Source organism: Pararge aegeria, chromosome 16, assembly GCF_905163445.1.
Source record: "Pararge aegeria chromosome 16, ilParAegt1.1, whole genome shotgun sequence".
Lineage (NCBI taxonomy): Eukaryota > Metazoa > Arthropoda > Insecta > Lepidoptera > Nymphalidae > Pararge > Pararge aegeria.
This window is the reverse complement of record NC_053195.1, coordinates 15,732,984-15,754,140: the sequence shown is the minus strand read 5'-3', so window position 1 is coordinate 15,754,140 and position 21,157 is coordinate 15,732,984. Positions and strand designations below refer to the sequence as shown.

The 21,157-nt window shown below is 36.8% G+C and overlaps 1 protein-coding gene across 2 annotated transcripts in view; it reads left to right on the top strand.

The window, feature by feature from the left end:
• Positions 1-21,157, top strand: part of LOC120630373 (putative 1-phosphatidylinositol 3-phosphate 5-kinase) — a 40,682-nt gene that overhangs the window by 6,329 nt on the left and 13,196 nt on the right. For both annotated transcript variants that reach the window (XM_039899587.1, XM_039899586.1), the window contains exons 8-27: positions 507-563; positions 1,212-1,373; positions 1,786-1,906; positions 3,270-3,378; positions 4,624-4,876; positions 6,483-7,194; positions 9,396-9,555; positions 9,768-9,885; positions 10,655-10,838; positions 12,619-12,750; positions 13,280-13,370; positions 14,912-15,111; positions 15,372-15,490; positions 16,219-16,341; positions 17,058-17,174; positions 18,775-18,828; positions 18,942-18,977; positions 19,866-19,954; positions 20,398-20,522; positions 21,012-21,120. In XM_039899587.1, the coding sequence (XP_039755521.1) occupies positions 507-563; positions 1,212-1,373; positions 1,786-1,906; positions 3,270-3,378; positions 4,624-4,876; positions 6,483-7,194; positions 9,396-9,555; positions 9,768-9,885; positions 10,655-10,838; positions 12,619-12,750; positions 13,280-13,370; positions 14,912-15,111; positions 15,372-15,490; positions 16,219-16,341; positions 17,058-17,174; positions 18,775-18,828; positions 18,942-18,977; positions 19,866-19,954; positions 20,398-20,522; positions 21,012-21,120 (3,071 nt within the window). The remainder of the gene's footprint in view (positions 1-506; positions 564-1,211; positions 1,374-1,785; positions 1,907-3,269; positions 3,379-4,623; positions 4,877-6,482; positions 7,195-9,395; positions 9,556-9,767; positions 9,886-10,654; positions 10,839-12,618; positions 12,751-13,279; positions 13,371-14,911; positions 15,112-15,371; positions 15,491-16,218; positions 16,342-17,057; positions 17,175-18,774; positions 18,829-18,941; positions 18,978-19,865; positions 19,955-20,397; positions 20,523-21,011; positions 21,121-21,157) is intronic.

Genomic DNA, 21,157 nt, shown 5'->3' with positions numbered 1-21,157 from the left:
TTAAACTAAACATAACAGATCTTGATTTTATAGTTATACTAAACATAACAGATCTTGATTTTTTAGTTATACTAAACATAACAGATCTTGATTTTATAGTTATAGTAAACATAACAGATCTTGATTTTATAGTTATACTAATATAACAGATCTTAATTTTATAGTTATACTAAACATAACAGATCTTGATTTTATAGTTATACTAAACAACAGATCTTGATTTTATAGCTATACTAAACATAAAAGATCTTGATTTTATAGTTATACTAAACATAACAGATCTTGATTTTATAGTTAAACTAAACATAACAGATCTTAATTTTATAGTTATACTAAACATAACAGATCTTAATTTTATAGTTATACGAACAAACATATTTTGAAAATTTTAATCCTTGGAGTCTGTCGGTAGAATATCCGAAACAGTTATTTTTTTAAACTTTACGATCGCACAATCTTACTTGACTGCCTGAAGTTTGCTCTCATGAATTATATTATATTTTTAGAACCAAAATCGACACCTACCAGTGAAGATGACCAACCTATTTTGGACCATAATGAAAGTTAGTATCATTTTATTACCCAAAAGATATTTGAATTTTTTATATTCAAGGTTCTACGTCCCATGTTACTTGTATACTCTCAAGCAGCCTTCCCGCACAATGTTAAATTATCAAATGAGAAGAACATCTCATGTTTGCCGATGTATGCCGATGCCAGAATACCAGACTATTTCGCGCTTATTAGATCTGGTCTTCTGGTTCCGTATACGCAATACTAAGAACGAAATCCTCGGTGTATGCATCGAGTATCCGGAGAATTCTATCGTAAAGAGCTGGCTCGCCGTGCATTGCGACGGAAACCGTAAATAGTAGGTTATACGGGTACGAACCCTCTTTTGGGGTCATTTATAATATTTTATTTGTATTTGTTTTTTATTGTTTTCATGTCTTATTTTTGACATCGTTCAAAATACTGTGCTACTTTTTTAACGTGTATATTGAGATATACACGTTAAAAAAGTACCGGAATTAAACAATTATTGTTATTACTATCCGTATAGGTGCGCCAGAAGTTTAGTAAAACACCCGGTCACTATTAAGAGCTGCCTAAAGTTCAGTCTGCCAGAATTTTCATAGAATTTCGTTTGAAGAGAGACTCTTAAGAATAATATGTTGTTTGTTGTGTCTTTATTCGTTTCTTCATTGTAGCCGGCAGTGATACAAAACAAGTTTGTAAAGCGATCGAAGAATCTGGTGAAGAGCATCTTAAACTGTTAATGCGACAATGGTTGGCGAGAGAGGCTTTACCAGCCGCGTGGCTCGATGCTCTATACCCATTGTGTGTACACGCGGCAGATATCACAGCGCCCGGTAAGCGATTGTCTTTGTAAAGATTTATCAAAAGCCTTTGATTCTATAGTTCACGACGTCCAGTACTTTATATTTTGGTTATTAAGAATTTTAATTATAACAAAATAAATACCTACATAGTTTATTTGAAATATTGGAATATTAAATTGAGATTATATTTTTTTTGTTTGAAATAGTGTGTCCCAAGGTTCAATTATGGATCCATTGTTCTTGTTTAAGCAAATTGAAGGTAACATGGTAAAAAATATAGACTAATATAATTGAATGTCCGTATAAGTTAATAACGTAAAGTTTACAAATATATTATCAAAATCATTTGCACTACAAACACCGCTGTTAGACAGCGGACGTTGGGAAAGCGACCTTTTAAGATGCTTTCTCAACCTTATAATATAATCATTTAAATTTTCAGACATGCTAAGCAACGATATAGACGTGCGAAACTACGTCCAAGTCAAAAAGGTACCCGGTGGGAACATGTCAGACAGTTGCGTTATACAGGGAGTCGTTATGACTAAAAATGTTGCTCACAGGTTTGAATCTTTTTTTGATATCATGAGTCTTATTTATAAACGTGACACAGCTCGTTTTAAATGCTTATGAATCTAAAGGGCACAGGGCGAGTTTCATAATACCGCGCCGGGCAGACGGGTTGATTGTAGTACTACTACCACCTAGGTAGTACTAGTACAGAGGACGCTGCTGTCCGCTCTCAAAGTCAAAGTCAAAGTCAAAAATATCTTTATTCAAGTAGGCCCATAGGTGGCACTTTTGATGCGTACATAAGAATTACACGGTAGTGAGATGATGGCGATAACCACATTCGTAAACTTAAAACTAAAGCTACGAGGGTCCCAAACGCGTCCCGGTCTAAGAAGAAGCCAACAACAAACTTAGCCGGGTGTTTTTTTTTTGTTATCACCATCTCACAATGTCATTTTTAATCATTAGAAGAGCAACCTGGTTAGAGCAATAATTTACACCTAAGCTTTTTTATCGTTTACGTAGTCCTTTATACTATAATAGGACTTTTCTATAAGCTTACGTTTAATACAAACTCTGTTATATTCGCTTAGTCTAAGCACAATTTCGTCACTTTGTCACGTTTATTTATAAGGTCTAGTAAGATAAATTTATATCGTAATAACAGAGATTTTTTAAGTAGGAGTAACAGGTTCCGGGTACGATTTCCGGCAAATTCCAAAAACAAATTTATAATTTCTGAATTTTCTCTAGTCTGGTCCCCACCAGGGAGGCTTTGGCCGTGGCTAGATACCACCCTACCGACAAGGACGGGCTTCTAAGCGATTCAGTGTTCCGGTGCGAAGACGCGTCGAAGCCGATTAGGGGTATGACTTCCATACTTCCTAATAGGTTAGCCCGCTACCATCTTAGACTCACTCTTACCACCACGTGAGATTGCAGGCATGGGCTTGTAAAAAAGACGTTCCAAACAATATTAGTAAGATAAGTAAATAACTAAGTAAGACGTGCCGCTAAGCGATTTAGCGTTCCGGTACGATGTCGCGTATAAACCCATTAACGGCCCACTACAGGGTACGGGTTGCCTGCCTTAATGACAAGGGGTTAAGGCCGTAGTCCACCACGCTGGTCCAGTGCGGATTGGTGGATTCCACATACCTTTGAGAACATTATGTAGAACTCTCAGGCATGCAGGTTTCCTCACGATGTTTTAGGATTCGAACTCGGCCTACCAAAAGAGAAGTCGCGGTAAAAACAGTGTTTTAATAGATATACCACCAATCCGCACTGGGCCAGCGTGGTGGACTACGGCCTTAACCCCTTCTCATTGTGGGAGGAGACCCGTGAGGGTAGGATATTATAGTGGGCCGGTAGATATGGTGAATAATATTATAGAAAACGGTTTTCTTACAGAGGTATGCCAAAACACATATCAAATCCTACGGTTTTACTTCTGGATTGTTCGATTGCGTACCAAAGAGTGGAGGGGAAGCTCACGTCGTTGGAGCCACTTCTCATGCAGGTGAGAATGAAATTGATATATGACCACTGATGGCAGTGGCGCGCACTTCATACAGGCACAAATGCAATGCCTACCCAAAATTTACAAGGTATCTACTTATACTAATAGTACTTAGTGCTAGGGTGCAAAGGCGGCCTTATCACTAAAAGTGATCTTTCAAAGACAACCTGAGCGAGCATGTACATACATACTATATTTTACAGGACGCGTTTGGAACCCTCCTAGCTTCAGTTTTAAGTTAGCGAATGCAATTATCACCATCACTAACATTACAGAACGTGTTAAATATATGAACGCTTCGTAAGTGCCTGTAATAAGGTCTACATGAATTTTGATTCCTTTCGAATACATAATAACTACAAAAAACTTTTTTATTTTTTTTTATTTTTATTATATAGTAATAATTGACGAACCAAGCAGATGGCCCACTTGATGGTAAGTGGAAAATCGTCGCCATTTTTTTTTTAATTTATTGTTCAAAATAAAAGTAACAAATATTTTTCCAACATAATTATCAATCCCCTTAGAAACTATGCGTTCATGGTGGGGATGGCAGGTTCGCAAGTTTATATCTTAAAAAAAAAAAAAAAAAAAAAATTTATTCAACTACTTAATCTTAATGTAAAAATATTTAGACAATCTTAATCAAACAGTGGCATTTTTGAACTATTAGCTAAAAAATGTCTTTTACAATTTCTTAAAAATATATGTTAACCTATAAACAGAGCGACACTTCAAAGGGCATGCCAGGAGCACGTCCTGCAACATGCCGCCCTGTGACCATCAATTTGAGGCGTAGGTGTTAAGTCACATGTGCCTGTAATCCCACCGGCAACCCCTCAACCCGCAACTCAGCATTGGAAAAATGCTGCTTAGCGGCACAATTGAGCATGACGATAATACTTCCCCGGACGAGCCCTGTGACCAAAACCTCTACCACTACTAAATAAATAGCCCCTTCTTGTGCTCTGCTCCATGTATCATACTAAAATTATAAATGCGAATGTTTGTTGAATTAAATAAATAAATAAATATACTATGGCAATACGTCAGGAATTTTATTAATACCCTAATGGATTCCATGGTGCCTTATTAATAAAAGTGGCATAGCGGTTGGAATTGTTATGCAGTGTTTTACGTTGACATTTGAAAGGTTCATTTGGTTGAAGTGTGGCAAATCACTGCTTAACTATTCCGACTTTACGCCACTTGCATTAACAATGCAATTGGTTTTCAATTTAATAGGAACAAGAATATCTAGTCCGATGCGCCGCTCGAATATCAGCGCTCCGCCCCAAAGTGGTCCTAGTGCGGGGAAGTGCAGCCCGGGCCGTCCAAGACGCCCTACGCGCCGAGGGCGTAGCCCTAGCCGTCGGGGTCAGAGACAGAGCCCTGAGGCGAAGCGCTAGGTGCGCTCGAGCTGATCTAGTGGCCTCTATCGATGCCAGGATCGGAATGCCGCGGCTGGGGACTTGCAGGAACTTCTATGTTAAAAATTGTAAGTTTTTTTGTAATTCCAGTGACTTCTCTCGTTGTGATTTATTTATCATCACGTTTTTCAGCCTTTTAGTGCAAAATTCTAAAATTAATTATTCTTTAAATTTAATTTCTAAATTTAATAATATTAGGCCTAATATAAGAACTTTTGAAACGTCAAGTCTACCTGTATGTAGTGACTCTACCACCGGTTCGGAAGGCAGATTCTACCGAGAAGAAGCTGGCAATAAACTCAGCATCAACTATTTACATTTTACATTTCAATCTTCATTTTTCTATCTTCTGTGAAAGCGGAGCCGGATGCTTCCAAGCAACCTTGTCATTAAACAATTCATCAATTATATAGTAACCTCGCTGTAATAAATGTGTTTTGACATATCCTTTAAACTTTGGCAGGTCCAAAATTACCTTAGGAATCATATTATAAAAGCGTATACTCAATCCCACTAATGACTTCGGTACTTTCCGCAGACGATATGCATATGACACTAACTTTTGTAGTACTACTACTAATACATTTGTAGTACTACTACTAATACATTTGTAGTACTACTGCTAATACATTTGTAGTACTACTACTAATACATTTGTAGTACTACTGCTAATACATTTGTAGTACTACTACTAATACATTTGTAGTACTACTACTGCATTCCACTGCTGAGCGTAGGCCTCTCTTACAGGGGTGAAGGGTTAAACCCTCTGCGCTGCTTCAATGCGATTTGATGGGCTTTAATGATGATAGTAAAGTAACTCCTCAATATCAACCCATTTCTCACTACAAGCCACGGGTTTCCTCTCAGAATAAATAAATAAATTAATAAATATACTACGACAATACACACATCGCCATCTAGTCCCAAAGTAAGCGTAGCTTGTGTTATGGGTACTAAGATAGCTGATGAATATTTTTTTTATGAATATAATACACATAAATACTTATAACATACAAATAAACACCCAGACACTGAAAAACATTCATGTTCATCACACAAACATTTTCCAGTTGTGGGAATCGAACCCACGACCTTAGACTCAGAAAGCAGGGTCGCTGCCTGCTGCGCCACTCGGCCGTCAAATGAGAAGGGTTTAGGCCGTAGTCTACCACGCTGGCCAAGTGCGGATTGGTGGACTTCTCACGCCACGGAGAACTCTCCGGCAGGTTTTCTCACGATGTTCTCCTTCACAATTTAAAGCAACTGATATTTAAATTGCTTAAATTAAAAACGCACTTAACTCCGAAAAGTCAGTAGTGCGTGCCGGGGCTCGAACTCTGTCCCCACGAAAGGAAAGCCGAAGCCTTACCCGCTAGGCTATCACCGCTATAACTCTAGTAAAGTTACTATATCATGTTAGTAATAATTACTGGGTCCGTAAGCATAATATGCTCATCAAGGTAGACGTCAGAATCTTCACACCTGGGTGGTACTTGGATACCTTTATAAAAAAAACACTATAGCTAAATTTTTTTACACGAAATCGAATCTATTAGCTTTCGATCACCGGTCGAAGCTAACCAGCTAACCCGAAGAGGCAGATATCGTAATACAATTATTTATGTAAGTTTCGTTAAATATCAACAGTAACATTCCCTATATTGTTGCCAGTTTCAAGTAAAACGCTAATGGTGTTAGAAGGCTGTGCGGAACCACAACTAGGCTGCTGTATACTACTCCGCGGCGGATCCCTACAGGAACTAGTTCGTGTAAAGAAAATAGTCAAATTCATGCTTCTAGCGTGCTATAATTGGAAACTAGAAAAAGCATTCCTGGGTGACATAGAAGCCGTATTACCCGAACCCGGTACTTTTGTTGATGATGACGTTGAACAATATGACAGAAACAACAAAATTGAAAATTATGACGATACAAAAGATCAGTTTAACATACAAGACGATAATGATGATACGAATGACATGTCTGAAGGGAGTGATAAGATATTTGGTAACACGAGTAATATGCTGGTTGATGCCAAACAGACTGATAATACTCCACAAAGTACGAAAAGTGCAATCAGTGAATCTCGTAACATTGGATCTGACGTAAAATTTAATGAAAATGTTACTAACAAAGCGACTGTAAATGAATTAAAACAAGATAAACCAGAAGAAAATAGTGAAATGAATAAATCAATGGAAGTAGATGACCCATTACAAAAATCGAAGCAGTTTTCTCGTAAGACTGACAGTGATAAAAATCTCAGTTGCGGTGTACCCATCAAGGATTTCAGTGACCCATTACAATCAAGACTCTCTGTGGATGATGATGTGTTTTTACCAAAGGAAGAAGCCAAATTGAAAGCTGATAGTCATAGTGAAAGGTCAGTGTCTTTATAACCTCTATTTATGTCTGACAATTAAATAAACCATAGTAAAAATAATAGGTACCTTAATTTTATTCATGTGGCAAATTCTTTGATAAAGTTAACTCAGTTTTACTTTCATAAAATATTCTATATTGAACAATTTGGTTTTAGTTTATATTATGATATTATTCAGGCTTTTGACTTTTTAATCTTCAAATTTTATTTCGGAAAGTAACTAAAAAGCTGTGGCTGTTATATTTCTTACATAAATTGTAGAAGTTCGACGTGAAAAGGTACCGTCGCCGGATTGTTTTGGTGTCCCTCATGGCACAAGTTTGGGTCCATTTTTGTTTGATATATTTTTAAGCATTTCTATACCCGTCGTAACGTCTAAACGATAGTCCAATTTGAATAATTTAAAGAGGAATTTGCAGGTACATAATCAATTTTAACTATAAAATTATTTATTTGGATAAAGATCTGATAGGAACGTCACCATCTTAAGTTTGTTTTGATTGACAAATTATAACAAAAAGCGGTTATTGTTTCTAACAGTTAGGCATTTAGCCTCCCGGACTTTTTTTAAGTAATAAAGATTACTTTAAACATGCCCATCGATCCATACATACATACATCCATCTATCCATCCATACCTCCATACTCACAAACTTTCGCATCTAAATCAATGCAACTTTTCGTTGTAATTTTATAACTCAAGAACGGGCTCACCTATCCAAACCAAATGTGCTTTGTTCGGACTATTATATGATGGTTTATGTGAAGTTTGCACAAAATCGGTTGAGCGGTTCTTCATTTAACACATTTTTTGTAACTTATATATTCAATAAATGGGGGAAAATTGACAAATTTAAATTTCAGATGGGGATTGTGCTGTCAAATTGGAACTTTTTTCAGTGTTGACAGTATCAGCATGTTGTTATGTCATTCATGCGGTCATTTAATATTGGAAATCCTTCGATTAAAGCAAATTGTTTTTAATATGATTTCAATAAGAAATTCATCAAATGTAATCTCGCTGTATTGATGATGACGTTGATGTGTTTTTACACATTTTTAAAATTATGCATCTGTAGGCCTAGAATTAGAACCATGTTGTAATAGCGTATACTCAGTTCTGCGCCTTTCGCAGACGATATGCAGATATCACTCATTTATGTCCGTTTCTGTTAAGTTGATTCTTAATATCAGCTTTTTATTTATAAAGAGAATATTATTTTGTCTCTCAAAGACTATCTATACCTACTTATAATAAATCTGTAACTGTATGATTTCTGTACATTTAATATATTTTGAAAATTTTGACGGGGGGATGTTTTTTAATCGATACTGAGTCAGAAACAGATTTTTATTGAATTTTTGTCCGTCTGTCTGTGTGCCTATCTGTCTGCTCGGGCATCACGTGAAAACTACTGAACGGATTTAAATAAACGTTGGCTTCCTAATAAATAAATGATATTTTTTAATGAGAAATGTTGCAAAAACTGCAATAAATATCTTTTTTGAGTGCGTGTGAACATACGACTACTTTTTGAAGTTGACTCATTCGCATACGAAGTCGCGCGGGTCCGCTAGTTTATAATATAAGTAAGATGGTATGCATGCATTCGATCGTTGTACCATATGCCTTGCGACTCGCTGTTATCTGTGAAGATTGATGTCCTTTATCTCCGAAAATATTTATCAGATCTTCATTAAAATTACACAACACATGCTTGATAGTATACACTTTCAAAAAAAAAAAGAATTATTTAAATCGTTTCAAATTTAACGGATCTATGAAGAAAAATTGATAAAAATTTTCATCTCATTTCCCGGGGGAAGCTTTTTGTTTATCGGGATAAAAGGTATCCTATATGTTGACCCGGAATATCAGCTACCACAATACCAAATATTATTTAAATCCGTTCAGTAGATTTCACGTGATGCCCGAACACCTTCGCTGTATTGTTTGATTGCGCATAAACTACCATTTTTTTTTTGTCGTGGTGGAAAAGCTTTATGGCTACCTCTGTCCTTTTGGGCAGTACAGAGGTTATGTGGGACTCGTTTACCCGAACTAGAAACCACCACGGCATGTCCCTCTCGTTGGCTTTATTGGACGTCCGGGGAACCCGTTGTATACTTCCCAGACGCGCAAAAACTACCCTAACAAATAACACGATATAACCCCTTGTCTTAAAATTGTAATATTGTAGATGGTGTACCGACGACGTGGTGTTATCAATGTCTCCTAACATAGTAATACCGGCGCCATCATTAAACCTTCTGCCTCTACAAACTCCTCAAACCCCCCATACGCCAAGGGCTCTACGTAAGGAGTCTCCTAAGGCACCTTCGAAGAATGTGAAGGTTCAGGCAAGTAAAATAACAACTGTTGTTTAATTGTTTAAGTTAGGAGTACAGAATTAAGAATATACAGAATCCACATTCAGCCATTATTGCATACAGTGCTGAGTGCGTTGTGTCCAGTGAGAACGCCCCGCGTACGTCTTACTTTACTCTCGCTGAATGTTGCTCACAAAGTTTTTCCTATTTTATTGTTATTTTTTCTTTATTTATTTCATCAGAACCATCATCCTTTCGTTCGCGATCCGATAACAGCACCGATAGATGATGGTGCATTAAGAGCGTCCCTCGCCAACTTCCGCGCCGTTGGCTGCCAGCTGCCCACTAATAAACATAAACGTACGTATATATTTTTATTAATTACACTAAAAGTTTAACCCTGACTGCAATCTCACCTGATGCAGTCTAAGATGGTAACGAGCCAAACTTTTAGGAGTATGGCAGGTAAATCGTACCGGAACGCTCAATCCCTAAGCGGCGCGCCTTGATCACGTGCTGGTGATAACTACGTTGGTTAACTTAAACTTAAAGCTAGTAAAGTTTCAAACGCGTCCTGGTATAAGAAGAGCCCACAACAAACTTAGCTGGGTTTTATTTTTGCTATCACCATCTCACAAAATTATTATTAAGTTAAGTTTATTGTTTCCTCGGTATCGCAATTAAATCGTACTGGAACGCTAAATCCCTAAGCGGCGCGTCTTGATCACGTGATGGTGATAACTACGTTCGTTAACTTAAACTTAAAGCTAGTAGAGTTCCAAACGCATCCTGGTTTAAGAAGAGCCCACAACAAACTTAGCCGGGTTTTATTTTTGCTATCACCATCTCACAAAATTATTATTAAGTTAAGTTTATTGTTTCCTCGGTATCGCAATTAAATCGTACCGGAACGCTAAATCCTTAAGCGGCGCGTCTTTATCACGTGATGGTGATAACTACGTTCGTTTACTTAAACTTAAAGCCAGTAGAGTTCCAAACGCGCCGGGTTTTTTTTTTGCTATCACCATCTCACAAATTTATTATTAAGTTAACATTATTGTATCCTCGGTATCGCAATTAAAAGCGGGGGGCAATAGAAGTGAAAAGCTAAAACCCATTTGTCTTTCAGCGGAATGCCCACGCTATAAAGTGTCCGTAATCAAATGTACGGAACCAGAAGCTGATACGAACAAGCCCACGGAGACGGAGCCCCTAGATGTGCTGTCACCGGAGAATCACCAGCGACTGAGTCTCTTACTGTACAGTTACTGCAATAAATCTCCCAACGTCCCGGACTTCTGTGTAAACCCCTGGTGAGAAACAGTATCAAAATTCAAAAAAAATTCAAAATTCAAAATTCATTTATTTCAAGTAGGCCTAATACAAGCACTTTTGAAACGTCAAGTCTGTCCGTGTGTAGTGACTCTACCACCGGTTCGGAAGGCAGATTCTACCGAGAAGAAGCCGGCGAGAAACTCAGCAGTTGCTCTTTTCCAACATCAAAAATTTACATTTTATATTTTAACATTCATTTTTCTATCTTGTAAGAGATGAAAGCGGAGCCGGATGCTTCCAAGCAACCTTGTCATTAAGAAACTCATCAATTGTATAATAACCTCGCTGTAATAAATGTGTTTTAACACATTCTTTAAACTTATGCATTGGTAGGTCCAAAATTACCTTAGGAATCATATTATAAAAGCGTAAATCCAATTATTTATCGTATTATATCCACCCGCTACAGGCCATGGGTGTCCTCCCACAGTGAGAAAGGGTTAAGGCTCCACCACGTCTTTTGGGAGCATTATGTAGAACTCTCAGGTTTACTCGCGATATTTTCCTTCACCGTTGAAGCAAGTGATATTTTAATTACTTGCACGCACATAGCTTAGAAAAATTAGATGTTCGTGCTGGGATTCGAACTCGGCACCCCGAAAGTGAAGTCGAAGTTCTGACCACTATTTTCTCTATGGGGCACTATAAAAGTGTATTCATTCATTCATTCATTCCATACATTCATTTATGAAACAGGAAAATCAGTCTCAACACTACGTATACAATTTGGCGGCTTTATCGCTACAAGCGATCTCTTTCAGGCAACCAATGATGTAAAAATACATGTTTAGAATATAGAAGAAGAAGAAACACTTTATTGTAAACATTTATATAGGAAAAGCAACATTAATGAAACAGTAAACAATGTAGTCATGCAAAAGCGGCCTTATTGCTGCAAGCAATCTCTTACAGGCAACCTTTGTAGAAAGGACTTAGAGCAAAAGAACGGGATAGTGCTAAGAGTGTTGTAATATATAGATAAATACTAAAATATATAGATACTTATACATAGATAATTTAAATAAATATACGTAATATATAAAAGTAGATTTTAATACATATAGATATGTGGTAAGGTTTTTTTTTTATTGATTTAGTTTTCTTACATTATCTTATTTTATATGCTTATAATTAACAGTTTCGTAAGATAGAATTTTTGAAAAAGAAAAGTACAGCCCTGCTGTGATTTGATACATCGGCCAGGCTGTTCTTCCTATACACATAGATAAACTAAAACTATAAAATTTACACACTTTTAATAATTATTACTGAAAATTTTAATCTACTAAGTAGTGTGGAATTTCTTGAGGTCACTCAGGATGTCAAAGTCAAAGTCAAAAATATCTTTATTCAAGTAGGCCCACAGGTGGCACTTTTGATGCGTACATAAGAATTACACGGTAGTGAGATGATGGCGATAACCACATTCGTAAACTTAAAACTAAAGCTACGAGGGTTCCAAACGCGTCCCGGTCTAAGAAGAAGCCCACAACAAACTTAGCCGGGTGTTTCTATTTTTTTGTTATCACCATCTCACAATGCCATTTTAAAATATTAGAAGAGCAACCTGGTTAGAGCAATAATTTACACCCAAGCTTTTTTATCGTTTACGTAGTCCTTTATACTATAATAGGACTTTTCTATAAGCTTACGTTTAATACAAACTTTGAACTTTTTAAGAGACATCTCCAAGATGTAAATTTTCATGGAGTTTGGAAGGGTATTAGTATAGGTTTTGTAATAGAGTGTTGTTTCCAGGATAGTGACAATGGAGATGTACGGCCGTCACGACATTTCTCTGGGTGGTTTCCTGGAGAAGTACTGCTTTAACAGCGAACACAAGTGCCCCGCGTCCAACTGCCATATACCGATGAACCAGCATATCAGGAAGTTAGTATTTTTATACCGTCGCCTCCTAAACTAAAGTGTAATGAATTTTTCCGTTTTCACGAAACCTAGGAAACGCTTAAATCGGATGTCCAATTATTTGGGTGATATGTAGAGAAAAAAAAAGTGTGTGTATTTATGTACACACGTTAGAAGTTATACATACAGAATAAAAATCTTTTCAAAAATTCTATCTTTCGCCTTACTACGGTTGTAGAAAAAAACGACACCAGCAATAGAAAAGAGGTATATAGGTTAATACATTGAAAGTTTTATCTAGTTAACTAGATATAACTTTCAATATATTAAATACCCATAAAGTTTTACTATCTAGTTAAATAAAGTTTATTTAAATATCAAAAAAAATATTTCTACATGATCACTGACGTAGGTCGGTGTACATAATTAAAGAAATGGACATAATAAACATAACAACATCAAGTATTTATGTTTGTGCCAAGCAAGACTCTTAAGATGACGAAGACATAATATGTTGATAAAAACTTTAGCCAAAAATAAATAATCTGTTTAGATTCGTACACGATGACGTCTGCATCACGATCACCTGCAATACGATCGGCCATAGCAGCGTGGATAAGGCCAAAGAGGAACAGAACAAACAGGTACATAACCCATTTTATTTATATTGTTATAAATTATTTTATTACATACCAGCTGTCCCGGCGAACTTCGTACCGCGGAACATTTTTTTTTTTGTTGAATGTTATATTTTAATACTTATTATCCTATTTCGGTCTAAGAGGAATCCAAAAAATCAAATATCATAAAAATTGGTCCAACCGTTCTTGAGTTATAAATGGTGTAACTAACACAACTTTCTTTTATATATATAGATTAGTGTATAGTGTATACATATAAAGTATTTTTGTATGTATAATAAATTAGTATCTAAATATCATATTAATAGTAGTAGTTATATTATGATTACAGTATATTTTGTATTTTGCGACCCTACCCTTTAAAATTAGATTTATTTTCCCCAAGGTTTGTCTGGAAGACATTGCTTTAGCAATAAGACCGCCTTTGCATACCAATGTTTCCAGAATTTTTAGTTTACTGTATGTTAAATAAATAAATATACTACAACAATACACACATCGCCATCGAGCACCAAATTTTGTTGTATGTGTGTGTTTTTGTAATTTGTATGCAATAAAGTGTCTATCTATCTATCTATTATTTTGGTTCTATATGGCTAGCATGTGCACCACGAGATACTTATCTCTACTAGTAACTAGTATTTTTTCTATAGAGTTTGACGAGATAATCCATAGGCAAAATTCTCTCGCATCCCAGCCCGACTGGAGAGTGAAAGAGATTCATCACAATCATTCGCCGAAGTGAGATAGCAATAATAAACGAGATAGAATGAACACATGAGCACTCAATAACATGCAGTTCATAAAATTGATAACCGACTACGGAAAATACTATGTCTGTAGAAATCTAAAACTGGGCGACATAAAAGCTATAAAACTAGTAGGTAGTGATAGGAAGTCTCATACCTTTATTGAATATCAAAGATCTTTTTCATATCATATCTATATCGGTAGTGGTGTTGAATTACGCTAAATGCAATAAATGTCTTCGTCTTTCACTCCGATCGAGAACGCATTCGAATCGAGGTTCGGTCTCACATGCGGCACACGCAGGCCTACGATTCCTACGCTTCTTCGAGCCCTAGGGGAAAAAATGCGAAAAGGAGAGAAAAGAAACAAAAAAACAAAGAAAACTTATGTTATCTAGCAGATGTTATTTGTAACGATAAATGATGGTAATTAATAAATAACCCTGATGGCCCGGACGCACTGCACTAAATATAGTAAGTATCATGTAGTCCAAAAGATAAAGAATAAACAGGTATAAAAAGGCAACTATAGTGCTGACCTAAGGCACTGTCCGATCACCATGTGAGAGGAAAAAAGGAAGAAAAACAAAAAAAAATACGCCAATTAGCCCGCGTTAGACTGTTAAAATCATACACAATCCGAAAAATAAAGATGGTTTGCTGATCGCAGTAAAGCAGTAGTAGCACAGGGGACTCTGCTGCCCGTTTTTGCCATAGGCCTCTTCGCCAACCGCGGGAAGAGGAGGTGTGGGTACAGCAGTATTCTTATCTGCCGTCCGCCGTCCGTGTCGCCAGGTGATGTTCTGGTCGCGCTGCGAGCAGTGCGGCGCGGTGTCGCGCGGGTCGCGCCTGTCGCGGACGGCGCTGTCGCTGTCGCTAGCACAGTACGTGCGCACGCGACTGTCCGCGCCGCGGTACGCGCGCGCGCAGTGTGCGCACGCGCTCAACGCGCACTCGCACGCCTTCGTCAGCAGGCTCACCACTGCCTGTTTTAGGTATGTACGCACTTGTTCGGAACATGGCAGCTTCCAGTCGAGGCGGTATTAGGCAATAAGGAAGCCGAGAGTGTAATAAGCAATGTACAATTCGAGATGTTCCGGTCGAAGTACGGTCGAGAGCAGGACCAATAGAGAGCTCACGTTATAGGTTAATTCATACACTCATAACTTCACTCATTCATTCAAACATTTCGTGAAGGATTGAATGAAAGTATCATTCAAAATGTTTGAAGTTTGAATATTATTTTTCTTGCCAGATACAATAAAATCCCGATGTACGAGATCCAACTGCCACCCGATGTGATCGCTATCAACTACGACACCAAGAAAATGCGAGACGCCCTTATTGCGCATCTCAACGAACTCATGCTCAAAGGTACTCAAAGTCAAAGTCAAATATTTTTTTATTCAACAGTCCCATAGACGGCAGCGTGTACAAAGCTTTTGAGTATGTATAAAGCAGGAAGACATTTGTAGTTGTAAAAATCTTAGGAGAGGATCACTGCATTCGTTTTTACTGAAAGAAATCAGATACAGCACTAACATCACAGCATTAAAATCAAGTGACTCCAATCACTTTATTAGGTACGCGTCGCGTAGCGTAGGTACTATGCGCGTGTCGGTCTTTTATCTTCAATAGGGTTGTCATAAGTAAACACTTGGAATGTTATGAATAATTTTGTTTGGACAAATTTGTATGCTTATTTTGATTTAAAAAAATTATAGGGTGATTCCTTATGTAATATAATAATAATAACAAATTTTATTTCACGCATAGCCCATATGCAGTGCACTTAACATTTAAAAAAAATAACATAAAAAGAAGCACAAATTAAATTAAAAATAATAACAATACGAAACAAGTATTAAAATAAATATAAAATAAATGTTAGTAACAAATACTAATATACTTATAACATACTTATGCATCCTTCAACATTATTTCGTTGTTCTGTTACACGTTGTATATTATGTGTTATGTGGAGATTTTAAACGTGCACGGTATTGTGCCGCTTTATGCTGGACAAGGTCTGCCCGAGTCCCTGGGGCCAAGATGACTCTCTTGACTCTCTTGATGACGGCCGTCCCATCCCCATCCACCAGGTCACGAGACATTCAGCAACGCAACGGAAGTGGATATGGAGAAGGAGTACGCGGCGTTCAAACAGCACATGGAGCTGATACATCTAGCACTCACCTCTACCCACGAGCAAGCCTCGCTGGCCGGTGAGCATTTATTTATTTCAAAATTCAATTTAGCATCATTATTTATTTATTTATTTATTTTACATTTTGTTAGTACGGCAGGGCCACTTATACAAACTCCATGGATAACTATAAGATAAAAGATGGACATTATAAAAGACATGATATTAAATTCAAAATTTAGCAATTCATTTATTTCAAGTAGGCCTAATATAAGCAGTGAAACGTCAAACGTCAAGTATGTCTGTGTGTAGTGACTCTACCACCGGTTCGGTAGGCAGATTCTACCGAGAAGGAGCCGGCAAGAAACTCGGCAGATACTCTTCTCCAGCATCAACTATTTACATTTTAACATTCAGTTTTGAAGGTCGATTGGCGCAGTGGGCAGCGACCCTGTTTTTTGAGTCCAAGGCCGTTGGTTCGATTCTCACAACTGGAAAATGTTAGTATATGTATATTATAAGTATTTATGTATATTATTCAATAAAAATATTTATCAGTCATCTTAGTTCCCATAACACAAACTACGCTTACTTTGGGGCTAGATGGCGATGTGTGTATAGTCGTAGTATATTTATTTTATTTATTTCTATCTTGTGATGATGAAAGCGTAGCCGGATGCTTCCAAGCGACCTTGTCATTAAGAAATTCATCAATTGTATAGTGGGCCGGTATGGGTTTATGATGGCCAAATTGCTCTACCTATTCCGATATCTTTTTATTATGTACCTCGGCAGAGCGCGTGCGCAAACTGTGGAGCGTATACGACAATATCATAACCGGAGAGAAGATGCTACGGGACGCGCACGATATACGCGCCACTCACAAACCTCGCCCGCAAACTGACACCACATGTAAGTCATACGTAACATATAAACTTTTGGTCCTTTCACGCAGTAACTTTCGCATTCATAACAATTTTATATCCATTAATTTTAATGTGTAGTATCCCGGAGATGTTGTCTTAACAATTATTCATTGTCAAATCAACATCTCCTGAGGATGCTCCGGTTTCAGAGCGACACGTGCGTAGAGGGTATATTGCCGAGGATCTGTTTGGTGTGAAGTATAAGGATTGGAGAAATTATGAATTACACCATACAGATTCTTCTGCTTTGCGCGGAGTATATCAAATTAAGCTTAAATTTCATAATATATCATGGATTTCCGCAAAGTAAACGCCTGCTTTTATCCAATATCTAAGCATAAATGCAAAATTCAAGTAAAAAAAAATAATTCATTTATTTCAAGTAGGCAGGCCTCGTTTATAAGCACTTTCGAAACGTTAAGCTAGTCTGTTTGTAGTGAGTCTAGCACCGGTTCGGAAAGGATATTCTACCGAGAAGAGCCGGCAAGAAACTCAGCAGATTGCTCTTTTCCAACATCACTTTATTGTTTAACAATCTTTAGAATTTTTCTATCTTGTGAGAGATGAAAGCGAAATGCTTCCAAGCAGCTCTGTCGTGAAGGAATTCATCAATCGGGTAGTTACCACGATTGATTCAATGTGTTTTAATATATGAACTTAGGTATTCGGGGCAGCGCCAAACCGGTCGCTCGTATCTACTAAGCGACGCGATGGCTCGCAGTACAGAATTACCTACACTGGATTTATTAGTGTACTACCTGCTGTATACTTTATTGCTTTTTAATGGTTAATATATGATATTGTATATATTTAAACTTATGAGATTTAAGAGGAATGTGCAGCGTCCAAATAAACTCATGTAAGTTTCAGGATGCGAAGAATAATAATTTTAGTAGTTTGTGTAATAAAAAATAACTAAATAAAATAAAGGTAAATGTAGATCATTACTATAATATTACAAATATAGTTTAAGGGTTTTATAATTAAAAATAAGTAGGTACATATGTGCAACAAATAGAAAATTGTCGTTTTAGTCCGCGTTTATTAAGGTTTCTTTTACAAATCTCGTGGGAAACGTTTTTATTCGGGATGAAACGTAGCCTTTGTTGCTCTCCGACCTTTTAACTCACTGTATCAGGCCTTTCACACCTGGGCACCGCGGTATCCCGGGGCGCCGTAGAAAGTATATTTCGATTCATACTTGATGTCGTCGCGGAAGTTAGCTGCGAGTGTAGATTCGCGCAATTAGACACGCTTCATCAATCAAAGGCGATAAGGCCCCCTTTTGCGCATATAATCTAATGATGAACTTTTTTTTTCTGTATGTGCAATAAATACTTTCCATCTATATTTCTATCTGTACAGAGGTGCACCGTGTGGCGTTGCTTCTGTGCTTAAAACTTTTCTCATTTCTCAATAGTAAGGATTAAATATTTTTTTCTTTATATCTATTAAGATTTTTACAGTTTTCAAAAACTACGTCGGGGTCCTCAATGTACGGGAGCTATGGTGATACGCTCGAGCGTAACGTTTCTCTAATCGAATCTGATCAAATCGCGCTCGTTAACATATATTTCTCATTACAGCGGATGATAAAGCGGATTTGGAAGAGACAGTTGATGCGAACAACGATCTTACAGGTCAGTAGAAATTAATTGCTTGATATGTTTTCCATTGATATATTTAATATTATACCACTAATACATTTATTTTTACCATATACATAACATATCATTTAATATTTCATTTACAGAAACTCTCATCAGGGATTCTGATAAGGAACATGCAGGTGCGTATAGTATTTCCGGAATGATCGCCTCATACTTAAAGTCAAAGTCAAATATTTATTTATTCAAATATAAGTATAAAGGGCACTTTGAATGCGTTACAGAAAAAAATTGTGCATGTTAGTGAGATGAGGGTGAAAACTTCATTGTTTATCTTTAAACTAAAGCTACGAGGATTCCAAACGGGCCCAGGTCTCAGAAGCCTACAAAAAAACTAAGCCGGGTGTTATTTTTGATATCACTATCTCACATTTTTATTTAAAAATACTGAAACGGACCAACAAAGAAAATACAACGTTCTGACGAAAATGGGCTTAAAGGAACTCGGAATTAATTAGAATAGTCTTGTGGGAATAAACGCGGTGCTTTTGCAATTTGAAATCACTATAAAACTGACGTGTTCTGATCAATTGGTGCGGCATATAAAAATAAAGAAGTTGTAAACTACACCGTTCTGTTTCATCCGGTTGTCTTGGTTTAAAGCAAGTTAAGCTTAATGCAGGTAAATTTAAGCTATCATATTGTTACGGGTTTACTTAAAATGAGACACTGAGACACTTCATCTATAAAACATTTAATTACAGAGACATTACAAACTAACTACAGCTAATCACAAGCTAAAACTAATCCTACGTTATGACTTATGCCTATATACTAAAAGCTTAATTAGTTTGGACGCCAGGAGAGTTTTTGATGAAGGATCGGAACTCTGCCAAAAACCAGTTAGGCTAGCTGTTCTCAGGGATTTAGTGATTTTATGGTGCCAAGGTTAAAAAGGGCATTTCTTCAGGCTACGACAACAGAAAGAATATATTAAATGCGAAGCTAGGCAAATAGTTTAATCTAACCAGTACAACTAAGCTAATACCTAGATAATAATATCTTTGCAGGAGCTGAAGAAGACGAAGAAAAGGGGGATAAAAAAACTGTCAAACAAATACTGTCGCAATTGCTTTCCAATAATCAACCTTCAAATCAGGTGATAACACGACTCACTTACTTGAATTTCTAAAAGTTATAGTTTACTTAACGATTAATAAAACTTAAATAATGAATAAAAGTAATTATTATTATTAATTTAGAGCTATGAAATCTAGTAATTACCTTTGGTCGGTCCTCCGTCTCGATTTCTTTTGTTGGACAAACTCTTCAACAAATGAGAATTTTACCAAGTAGTCTATATCCAGACATATCCAATTAAAAAGAAAGATCTTAGATGTTTCAGATTAAATTGCTGTATCAAATTTAAAAGCTCTTATTTTTTTTTAATCGAATGAATCATATCCATTTCTCACTTTAATTAACTTTTATTCGTCTTTTCTAACAATCATATTTTGATTCTGGATTACCCAATATGTTGTGTTGTGATAATGGCGACGAGTTTTGTTGTACAAAGCTTATAAAAGTGATTTTATTTCGTAGGGCGGTATGATAATATCTAGCGGACTGGTTCCCGTGGTGGTGAAAGCTGGTGAAATAGGCTCCGTCATAGCGGCCACACTTGCGTCAGTTACATATCAAAAATCTCTGCAGCAACAACGACACACGTGCGTATTATCTTAGTTGCATCTATGAAGCTGAGTTTATGTATCTTTAGCAAACAAGACTAAGCTGCAATTGTAGTCAAAAACGCAAGAAGGGTCATTAATGGAAGTAAGAAATAGAAAAGGTGCTAATAAAGGTCCCTGAGGGACTCTATTTTCACAGCTCTATTATGAGAGTTACCATGTGGTAACTCCTATAATTCCAGTTTCCAGCTGTGTAAACGAAGAAATTCTATCTTTCATGAGTAAAAGTTTGAACATGATATCGATCGGTTATGTATCTTTAGCAAACAAGAACAAGAAACTAAACTGCTATTGTAGTCAAAAACGCAAGAAGGGTCATTAATGTAAGTAAGAAATAAAAAAGGTGCTAATAAAGGCCCCTGAGGGACTCTATGTTCACAGCTCTGTTTTGAAAGTTACCTGTTGTGAAAAGGAAGAAATTCTCGTTATTATGAGTAGAACTTGTACAAATTATGAATAATATTTCAGAAGTCAAAATGAATTCGAGGATGGAGAGAATACGAGTTCCGTCAAAGAGAAAAGCGAGACGGACAAAGCCAAAGCTAAAGCAAACGAACATATCGAAGTTCTGTTAAAGGTATGAGATTTGTAGGATCCTTTAGTTGAAGATAATA